The 11,716-nt window shown below is 52.1% G+C and overlaps 1 protein-coding gene across 1 annotated transcript in view; it reads right to left on the minus strand.

The window, feature by feature from the left end:
- LOC311130213 (phosphatase and actin regulator 1-like) overlaps positions 1-11,410 on the minus strand; it is a 33,202-nt gene extending 21,792 nt beyond the window's left edge. Inside the window, exons 1-2 of the mRNA XM_084162912.1 lie at positions 10,835-11,410; positions 9,087-9,251 (exon numbers count right to left, since the gene is read on the minus strand). Coding sequence (XP_084019038.1) covers positions 9,087-9,251; positions 10,835-11,117 — 448 coding nt within the window. The 5' untranslated portion in view covers positions 11,118-11,410. The remainder of the gene's footprint in view (positions 1-9,086; positions 9,252-10,834) is intronic.
- Between the last annotated feature and the right edge of the window lie 306 nt (positions 11,411-11,716).

Genomic DNA, 11,716 nt, shown 5'->3' on the forward strand with positions numbered 1-11,716 from the left:
ACCTAGCTGCCCAGCTCTGCTGCCCCACAGTACAGAATCTAGCTGCCCAGCTCTGCTGCCCCACAGTACCTACAGCACATCACCTAGCTGCCAAGCTCTGCTGTCCCACAGTACCTACAGTACAGCACCTAGCTGCCCAGCTCTGCTGCCCCACAGTACCTACAGTACAGCATCTAGCTGCCCAGCTCTGCTGCCCCACAGTACCTACAGTACAGCACCTAGCTGCCCAGCTCTGCTGCCCCACAGTACCTACAGTACAGCAGCTAGCTGCCCAGCTCTGCAGCCCCGCAGTACCTACGGTACAGCACCTAGATGCCCAGCTCTGCTGCCCCACAGTACAGCACCTAGCTGCCCAGCTCTGCTGCCCCACAGTACCTACAGCACATCACCTAGCTGCCCAGCTCTGCTGCCCCACATTACCTACAGTACATCACCTAGCTGCCCAGCTCTGATGCCCCACAGTACATCACCTAGCTGCCCAGCTCTGCTGCCCCACAGTACCTACAGTACAGCACCTAGCTGCCCAGCTCTGCTGCCCCACAGTACCTACAGTACAGAACCTAGCTGCCCAGCAATGCTGCCCCACAGTACCTACAGTACATCACCTAGCTGCCGAGCTCTGCTGTCCCACAGTACCTACAGTACAGTACAGCACCTAGCTGCCAGCTCTGCTAACCCAAAGTACCTACAGCACATCAACTAGCTGCCGAGCTCTGATGCCCCACAGTACCTACAGTACAGCACCTAGCTGCCAGCTCTGCTGCCCCGCAGTACCTACAGCACATCACTTAGTAGCTGCCCAGCTCTGCTGCCCCACAGTACCTACAGTACATCACCTAGCTGCCCAGCTCTGATGCCCCACAGTACCTACAGTACATCACCTAGCTGCCCAGCTCTGATGCCCCACAGTACCTACAGTACAGCACCTAGCTGCCCAGCTCTGCTGCCCCACAGTACATCACCTAGCTGCCGAGCTATGCTGCCCCACAGTACATCACCTAGCTGCCGAGCTCTGCTGCCCCACAGTACCTACAGTACAGCACCTAGCTGCCCAGCTCTGCTGCCCCACAGTACCTACAGTACACCACCTAGCTGCCGAGCTCTGCTGCCCCACAGTACATCACCTAGCTGCCGAGCTCTGCTGCCCCACAGTACCTACAGTACAGTACAGCACCTAGCTGCCAGCTCTGCTGCCCCAAAGTACCTACAGCACATCACCTAGCTGCCGAGCTCTGATGCCCCACAGTACCTACAGTACAGCACCTAGCTGCCAGCTCTGCTGCCCCGCAGTACCTACAGCACATCACTTAGCTGTCCAGCTCTGCTGCCCCACAGTACATCACCTAGCTGTCCAGCTCTGCTGCCCCACAGTACCTACAGTACATCACCTAGCTGCTCAGCTCTGCTGCCCCACAGTACCTACAGTACAGGGCAGCACCCAACTGGTGTGTGTATGTGTGTGTTTATTTGCGGGCCGAAAGCAGCTAGAATGATGCAACCTAGGGCATAGCCTCTCTATCCAAAATATATCAATGTCCTACTGTAGGTTTAACCTGGACACATGGCTCAGGACTACCTTGCATAACAAACTAGATATTATATCATAACGACGGTATAACATTATCAGATATCTTACATAATTCCAGAACATTATTCAATTAAAGAGACAATATTAGCTGAACTTCAGTAACTGCTATCTAGGGTCAAACTTAATCTGCAGGGAATTTTATCTGTCAACACTTTCACAGCTGTTCTCTGCATTTATGATGAACAAGACTGATCTTGTATAAATGTTCTAAAGCAATATTTGGTATTTTTCATTTCAGATCATTTATAAAAGGCTTAAGGGGACCTATGCTCTCAGAATCTGCCTAATCTTGCTGATGTCTAACGTGCACACACACACACCTCCTGTGGTATCTTTGGCCCTAGCCACCTGGCTTGGGGGCATCATGGCACCTAACTGCTGATCCCCTGTTTACATAATATAATCATCATACAATACAGCATCTAGCTGCCCAGCGCTGCTGCCCCGCAGTACCTACAGCACATCACCTAGCTGCCGAGCTCTGCAGCCCCTCAGTACAGCGTCTAGCTACCCAGCTCTGCTGCCCCACAGTACCTACAGCACATCACCTAGCTGCCGAGCTCTGCTTCCCCACAGTACCTACAGTACAGCACCTAGCTGCCCAGCTCTGCTGCCCCACAGTACCTACAGTACATAGCTGCCCAGCTCTGCTGCCCCACATTACCTACAGTACAGCATATAGCTGCCCAGCTCTGCTGCCCCACAGTACCTACAGTACAGCACCTAGCTGCCCAGCTCTGCTGCCCCACAGTACCTACAGCACATCACCTAGCTGCCCAGCTCTGCTGCCCCACATTACCTACAGTACATCACCTAGCTGCCCAGCTCTGATGCCCCACAGTCCCTACATTACATCACCTAGCTGCCCAGCTCTGCTGCCCCACAGTACATACAGTACAGCATATAGCTGCCAAGCTCTGCTGTCCCACAGTACCTACAGTACAGCACCTAGCTGCCCAGCTCTGCTGCCCCACAGTACCTACAGTACAGCATCTAGCTGCTTAGCTCTGCTGCCCCACAGTACCTACAGTACAGCACCTAGCTGCCCAGCTCTGCTGCCCCACAGTACCTACAGTACATCACCTAGCTGCCCAGCTCTGCTGCCCCACAGTACCTACAGCACATCACCTAGCTGCCGAGCTCTGCTGCCCCACAGTACCTACAGTACAGCACCTAGCTGCCCAGCTCTGCTGCCCCACAGTACAGAATCTAGCTGCCCAGCTCTGCTGCCCCACAGTACCTACAGTACAGCATCTAGCTGCCCAGCTCTGCTGCCCCACAGTACCTACAGGACAGTACAGCACCTAGATTCCAGCTCTGCTGCCCCAAAGTACATACAGCACAACACCTAGCTGCCGAGCTCTGATGCCCCACAGTACCTACAGTACAGCACCTAGCTGCCAGCTCTGCTGCCCCGCAGTACCTACAGCACATCACTTAGCTGCTCAGCTCTGCTGCCCCACAGTACCAACAGCACATTACCTAGCTGCTCAGCTCTGCTGCCCCACAATACAGCACCTAGCTGCCGAGTTCTGCTGCCTCACAGTACCTACAGTACAGCACCTAGCTTCCCAGCTCTGCTGCCCCACAGTACCTACAGTACAGCACCTAGCTGCCCAGCTCTGCTGCCCCACAGTACATCACCTAGCTGCCGAGCTCTGCTGCCCCACAGTACCTACAGTACAGTACAGCACCTAGCTGCCAGCTCTGCTGCCCCAAAGTACCTACAGCACATCACCTAGCTGCCGAGCTCTGATGCCCCACAGTACCTACAGTACAGCACCTAGCTGCCAGCTCTGCTGCCCCGCAGTACCTACAGCACATCACTTAGCTGCCCAGCTCTGCTGCCCCACAGTACCTACAGTACACCACCTAGCTGCACAGCTCTGCTGCCCCACAGTACCTACAGCACATCACCTAGCTGCCGAGCTCTGCTGCCCCACAGTACCTACAGTACAGCACCTAGCTGCCCAGCTCTGCTGCCCCACAGTACAGAATCTAGCTGCCCAGCTCTGCTGCCCCACAGTACCTACAGTACAGCATCTAGCTGCCCAGCTCTGCTGCCCCACAGTACCTACAGTACAGCATCTAGCTGCCCAGCTCTGCTGCCCCACAGTACCTACAGTACAGCACCTAGCTGCCCAGCTCTGCAGCCCCGCAGTACCTACGGTACAGCACCTAGCTGCCCAGCTCTGCTGCCCCACAGTACAGAATCTAGCTGCCCAGCTCTGCTGCCCCACAGTACCTACAGTACAGCATCTAGCTGCCCAGCTCTGCTGCCCCACAGTACCTACAGTACAGCACCTAGCTGCCCAGCTCTGCTGCCCCACAGTACCTACAGTACAGCACCTAGCTGCCCAGCTCTGCTGCCCCACAGTACCTACAGCACATCACCTAGCTGCCCAGGTCTGCTGCCCCACATTACCTACAGTACATCACCTAGCTGCCCAGCTCTGATGCCCCACAGTACCTACAGTACATCACCTAGCTGCCCAGCTCTGCTGCCCCACAGTACCTACAGCACAGCACCTAGCTGCCCAGCTCTGCTGCCCCACAGTACCTAAAGCACATCACCTAGCTGCCAAGCTCTGCTGTCCCACAGTACCTACAGTACAGCACCTAGCTGCCCAGCTCTGCTGCCCCACAGTACCTACAGTACAGCATCTAGCTGCCCAGCTCTGCTGCCCCACAGTACCTACAGTACAGCACCTAAATGCCCAGCTCTGCTGCCCCACAGTACACCACCTAGCTGCCCAGCTCTGCTGCCCCACAGTACAGCACCTAGCTGCCCAGCTCTGCTGCCCCACAGTACCTACAGTACATCACCTAGCTGCCCAGCTCTGCTGCCCCACAGTACCTACAGCACATCACCTAGCTGCCCAGCTCTGCTGCCCCACATTACCTACAGTACATCACCTAGCTGCCCAGCTCTGATGCCCCACAGTACCTACATTACATCACCTAGCTGCCCAGCTCTGCTGCCCCACAGTACCTACAGTACAGCACCTAGCTGCCCAGCTCTGCTGCCCCGCAGTACCTACGGTACAGCACCTAGCTGCCCAGCTCTGCTGCCCCACAGTACAGCACCTAGCTGCCCAGCTCTGCTGCCCCACAGTACCTACAGTACATCACCTAGCTGCCCAGCTCTGCTGCCCCACAGTACCTAAAGCACATCACCTAGCTGCCAAGCTCTGCTGTCCCACAGTACCTACAGTACAGCACCTAGCTGCCCAGCTCTGCTGCCCCACAGTACCTACAGTACAGCATCTAGCTGCCCAGCTCTGCTGCCCCACAGTACCTACAGTACAGCACCTAAATGCCCAGCTCTGCTGCCCCACAGTACCTACAGTACAGCACCTAGCTGCCCAGCTCTGCTGCCCCACAGTACCTACGGTACAGCACCTAGCTGCCCAGCTCTGCTGCCCCACAGTACAGCACCTAGCTGCCCAGCTCTGCTGCCCCACAGTACCTACAGTACATCACCTAGCTGCCCAGCTCTGCTGCCCCACAGTACCTACAGCACATCACCTAGCTGCCCAGCTCTGCTGCCCCACATTACCTACAGTACATCACCTAGCTGCCCAGCTCTGATGCCCCACAGTACCTACATTACATCACCTAGCTGCCCAGCTCTGCTGCCCCACAGTACCTACAGTACAGCATATATCTGCCCAGCTCTGCTGCCCCACAGTACCTACAGTACAGCACCTAGCTGCCCAGCTCTGCTGCCCCGCAGTACCTACGGTACAGCACCTAGCTGCCCAGCTCTGCTGCCCCACAGTACAGCACCTAGCTGCCCAGCTCTGCTGCCCCACAGTACCTACAGTACATCACCTAGCTGCCCAGCTCTGCTGCCCCACAGTACCTACAGCACATCACCTAGCTGCCCAGCTCTGCTGCCCCACATTACATCACCTAGCTGCCCAGCTCTGATGCCCCACAGTACCTACATTACATCACCTAGCTGCCCAGCTCTGATGCCCCACAGTACCTACAGTACAGCATATATCTGCCCAGCTCTGCTGCCCCACAGTACCTACAGCACATCACCTAGCTGCCCAGCTCTGCTGCCCCACAGTACAGAATCTAGCTGCCCAACTCTGCTGCCCCACAGTACCTACAGCACATCACCTAGCTGCCAAGCTCTGCTGTCCCACAGTACCTACAGTACAGCACCTAGCTGCCCAGCTCTGCTGCCCCACAGTACCTACAGTACAGCATCTAGCTGCCCAGCTCTGCTGCCCCACAGTACCTACAGTACAGCACCTAGCTGCCCAGCTCTGCTGCCCCACAGTACCTACAGTACAGCACCTAGCTGCCCAGCTCTGCAGCCCCGCAGTACCTACGGTACAGCACCTAGATGCCCAGCTCTGCTGCCCCACAGTACAGCACCTAGCTGCCCAGCTCTGCTGCCCCACAGTACCTACAGCACATCACCTAGCTGCCCAGCTCTGCTGCCCCACATTACCTACAGTACATCACCTAGCTGCCCAGCTCTGATGCCCCACAGTACATCACCTAGCTGCCCAGCTCTGCTGCCCCACAGTACCTACAGTACATCACCTAGCTGCCCAGCTCTGCTGCCCCACGGTACATACAGCACATCACCTAGCTGCCCAGCTCTGCTGCCCCACAGTACCTACAGTACAGAACCTAGCTGCCCAGCAATGCTGCCCCACAGTACCTACAGTACATCACCTAGCTGCCGAGCTCTGCTGTCCCACAGTACCTACAGTACAGTATAGCACCTAGCTGCCAGCTCTGCTAACCCAAAGTACCTACAGCACATCACCTAGCTGCCCAGCTCTGCTGCCCCACAGTACCTACAGTACAGCACCTAGCTGCCCAGCTCTGATGCCCCACAGTACCTACAGTACATCACCTAGCTTCCCAGCTCTGATGCCCCACAGTACCTACAGTACAGCACCTAGCTGCCCAGCTCTGCTGCCCCACAGTACATCACCTAGCTGCCGAGCTATGCTGCCCCACAGTACCTACAGTACAGTACAGCACCTAGCTGACAGCTCTGCTGCCCCAAAGTACCTACAGCACAACACCTAGCTGCCGAGCTCTGATGCCCCACAGTACCTACAGTACAGCACCTAGCTTCCAGCTCTGCTGCCCCGCAGTACCTACAGCATATCACTTAGCTGCCCAGCTCTGCTGCCCCACAGTACCTACAGTACATCACCTAGCTGCTCAGCTCTGCTGCCCCACAGTACCAACAGCACATTACCTAGCTGCCCAGTTCTGCTGCCTCACAGCACCTAGCTGCCCAGCTCTGCTGCCCCACAGTACCTACAGTACAGCACCTAGCTGCCCAGCTCTGCTGCCCCACAGTACCTACAGTACACCACCTAGCTGCCGAGCTCTGCTGCCCCACAGTACATCACCTAGCTGCCGAGCTCTGCTGCCCCACAGTACCTACAGTACAGTACAGCACCTAGCTGCCAGCTCTGCTGCCCCAAAGTACCTACAGCACATCACCTAGCTGCCGAGCTCTGATGCCCCACAGTACCTACAGTACAGCACCTAGCTGCCAGCTCTGCTGCCCCGCAGTACCTACAGCACATCACTTAGCTGTCCAGCTCTGCTGCCCCACAGTACCTACAGTACATCACCTAGCTGTCCAGCTCTGCTGCCCCACAGTACCTACAGTACATCACCTAGCTGCTCAGCTCTGCTGCCACACAGTACCTACAGTACAGTACAGCACCTAGCTGCCCCAAAGTACCTACAGCACATCACCTAGCTGCCGAGATCTGATGCTCCACAGTACCTACAGTATAGCAGCTAGCTGCCAGCTCTGCTGCCCCGCAGTACCTACAGCACATCACTTAGCTGCCCAGCTCTGCTGCCCCACAGTACCTACAGCACATCACCTAGCCAAATTTGCTCCATTCATTAAAATCACAATTTAACCAACACTCATCTATTTTTGTGACTACCTGGACCTACCATTTGGTTTTGAAGTATTGAAACCAAACCATTTGATCTGAATGAAAAGTATTTTAATAAACAACATGAAAAGGTGACTGTAAGAAGCGCTCATCATTTCAAATAAGCTACATGTCATATTAAACAGCATATAAACACTCTAAATAGGTCAGGAGCCAGACAGGTAGCCTAAGAAGGAACAAAAATGAATTATTTAGGCTAATAATATCGAGGCTATAGCCTACAAATAAATTAATTGTGAAGCATTTGCAAGTGCAACACACTAGGTTGGCGGAACATTAAGAGCTCAGCAGTTAAACAACATTTTGTTGTATTAAATCATTATAGTCTATAAATTGCACATATAGGCTGGGACTTAGAATTAAATAAAAATAAAACGAGAAATGCCTTATTAGGCAGTGCCTTTGAATTCACTTTTAGAAACTTGAGTTTGGCCAGTCTGTGGCTTCAGGCTCATGCGATGGTGCCTGGAGAGCAGGCCAGAAGTGGAGAATACCCTCTCCGCGCTTGCAGAGCCACTCGATGCTAAACACCCTTCGGGCCACTCTTGCCAGGCAGGGCAGGGATGCGGAGTTGTTGTTTTATTTTTCTATAGGCAGGCCTAAAGGTTTTTAGGCAAAATAACCCTATCAAAATGGAGAGCTCCTTGAAAGAGGTAATATGTGAGGCCTATTGGGCCAAAATCAATGATAGCCTATTGTATAGACAATAGAACGAAAATGAACTAAACTTTTAAGAGATACTATTTTTTGTTTATAAATACTTTGATACAATGACACACTTAGCTAGCTACCCACCTCGTTCCTTTCTGTATGCATGTGTACCATCATGCTTTTGGGATACGTGTCTTTTCAGATTCCACAATGATTATTTAGTTGTGGACACTACATCACCACACTCCCTCTCTTGCTCTTGGTCCTCATCTTAGTAAGTCACCTTGATTTTGAACCTGTGTGTTTTATTAGTTTCTTTATGAAAATATCTAACTCCATGACAGTAGCTAAAGCAAGGGGCTATAGCAGCACAGAAGTAGCCTAGAAATGCATGCTGGGCCGGGCCTGCCCTGAGCTCGTGAAGTGAGCGCTACTGGAGTGGTACTGAAACTAAATTTGAGCGGCCGAGAAGGCAGACGCTCCAACCTTTGTGAAACTTGCTCCGTGCTCCAGTCCCCGCTACGCTCACATACTCTGGTACAGTCTACAACCAACTTATAGCACATAGCTACCTAGCAATGCCTTCTGCCTCATAGCACCTACAGCCCTACATTCATCAACATAACACCATTACACTGTCCCTGCTAGGGGTGAGCTGCTGAGACAGTGATCTATTCTACAACTGCAGGTTGTAGCTTGCCTTGAGGACATAAGACTACAGCTACTGTGGGGTAGGGGCAGTGCTTAGGTGGCAAACGGAGAGGTAGAATACAAGCAGTTAAGGCTAAGGGGTTAGATCTTAGGGTGTTAGACTAGGGTCAGGGGAGAGGTAGCAAGCAAGGCTTATGGTTTAGGGGTAAGGGTTGAAGGTTAGATAGGGGTCTCACCAGCAGATGTCTGCTTGAACTTCTCGCTCTTCTTCTTCCTCCATTTCCACGGTTTGAACAGACGCCCCAGGGTGGCAAACTTGCTCCGCCTGCGAATGGGAGGGGTGTGTGTGCCAGGGACAAGCGAATCAGATCGCATTGCCGCCAGTCGCTCCACCTCCTCAACTGAGAGAGAGGAGAGAACAAAAGAGGAGATGAAGAACAGAGGAGAGGAAGAACAGAGGAGAGATGAAGAACAGAGGAGAGATGAAGAACAGAGGAGAGATGAAGTGGAGAGAAACCAGTCAATAACATAATCCATAAAACAGTAAAATAATGAGATTCAAAGTATGTGGAATTCAGAGGAGCAATTGAACTGAATCCTTCTAATTAATAGATAAGGAAGAAACCATGGTAATATAAATCATTACACAAGGAAGGATGAAGAGGGAAGGTTTACAGATGAGAGTTTAAAAAACTTTCTCCACATGATACACAGCCCAGTTTGGCACCATTTACTCCTCTCTCTCCATCCCTCACACACACACACACTCTCTCTCTATACATCTCTCTCTCCCTGAGCTTTGATATGCTCTGCCCTGTAAGAGAGATATCAGACTGTTCTAAAGTAATTACACTAGATGCTCTGCTCTCCTTACTCCATTTTCTCATAATTTTTCCATCTCCAAACTCCCCTCTCCTTCCCATAACACCGGTCTTCCTACCAGGCGGGACTCTGCTTGGAAAAAAGGCATGGTGCCCGGATCAGAGGGACAGGGGGAAAATATTATAATTCAAATGAAAATACTAACTCAAACTCACAGCTCACGTTTTACATTTTAGTCATTTAGCAGACGCTCTTATCCAGAGCGACTTACAGTTAGTGAGTGCATACATTTTTCATACTGGCCCCCCGTGGGAAACGAACCCACAACCCTGGCGTTGCAAGCGCCATGCTCTACCAACTGAGCTACAGGGGACACTATTATTACTATCGGGTAGTGCAGCATCAGTTTTCCTCTTGTCATGTAAGTCATTGCATGCCTTAAAGAGCTATTTATAACTTGTCAGGATGTTCCCCCAATGCTGGAAGGGGGGCTTGGGTGAAAAAGTTTGGGAAGACCTTATATGCCTTCAACATCACTGCATCCTGACCTCACATCACACCTCATCAGGAGAGAACAACATTGTTGCATAATAAAATAGTCTATGTGCAAAGGAGAGAGACCTATCAACTGAATTAACTATGGATTGCATTTAAATAATGTATGCTTTTCATCTGCACTTGTGATAGTAAATATAACGGTAACTCTCAGGCTTGTAGCCTACCGGAGCCAGGGGGTGTTTGAACAGCTCCATCACCACCAGATTCAAAACACAGCATAACAATACAAATACTATTCTAATAGCCTAATGTTTAAAGAACACCATATACTAGTACATCCACAGAAATATTCTGACTCAGAGTAGTATTATTTATTATTATGATTTGAAAAGTCCTCAGCAGCCAGTCCACAGAGAAAAACAGCCCGCGGTGGGGCAAGCAAAGGCAAGCGAGCAAGGCAAGGGAGCGGTCGTTTGGAGGAGCTGCGCGAACATGGAATGGGAGAAGATGATCAAAAACATCTCTCACTGGGCACACACTGGTTGAATCAACGTTGTTTCATTGAAATTACGTGGAAACAATGTGAAATAGACGTTGAATTGACGTTTGTGCCCAGTGGGCTCTTCCTGCTGCTGTGAAAACCTCAAACCTCCTCTCCACTCACCTTCATGTGGGTCTGCGCCGCGGCAGTTGCTGCATATGTGCTTGATCTCCTTCCCGATCTGGCAGTGGATCATGAAAGGCATGTTATTGTTGTTTGCCGCGGGTTGCTGCTGCTGTTGTTGCTTACCGCTACCGCTGCGGTTCTTGGACGTCTTCCGAAGCAGGCAAAACGCTCTCCTCTTCGGCGGCTTCTCCTCGGTAACGGCTGGGAGTGGGGAAGGAGCGTCGTTCCTAGACCCAGACGCATACCAGGAGTTCATAACGGCGTATGCAGGACCCGCCATGGTCAGGCAATGCAGTGCTATGGCTGTGTGGGGTGGATCTGCTGATCCTGATTCCCTCTCGCTCTCAGAGATGCAGGCAGGGGGGCTTTAAACGGTCTCTACTCTCTACTCCACTGCTGATGACCTCCGCAGACCTAAAATAACAGCTGGCCAATCCCTGGCTTTGTGCAAGGGGGCCAACGACTTCAGAGTTAGAGCTATGAAAATTCGTCAATCTTTGTATTATATGGATCTGTTCTGTTCATGTCCAGTTATTCAGAGGTTCTTCTCCATTTCTTTAGGGGTCCAATCCCTGTTTATGTATCCTCGTACGTCATCACATTTGAATCTGCCTCTCAACTGCATGGGCGGGGTTTACCGTCTCGCTAAATACTGGTTTCCACTAGTTACCACAGACACAAAGTCCATATCATAAAAATTCATGAAAACAAAAATGAGCTTTTTTGGTCTTAATTTAAGGTTAGGGTTAGCAGTGTGGTTAGGGTTAGACATTAGGGTTAGCAGTGTGGTTAAGGTAAGGGTTAGACATTAGGGTTAGCAGTGTGGTTAAGGTTAGGGTTAGGCATTAGGATTAGCAGTGTGGTTAAGGTTAGGGTTAG

This window comes from Coregonus lavaretus, assembly GCF_964263955.1.
Source record: "Coregonus lavaretus genome assembly, chromosome: 6".
Classification (NCBI taxonomy): domain Eukaryota; kingdom Metazoa; phylum Chordata; class Actinopteri; order Salmoniformes; family Salmonidae; genus Coregonus; species Coregonus lavaretus.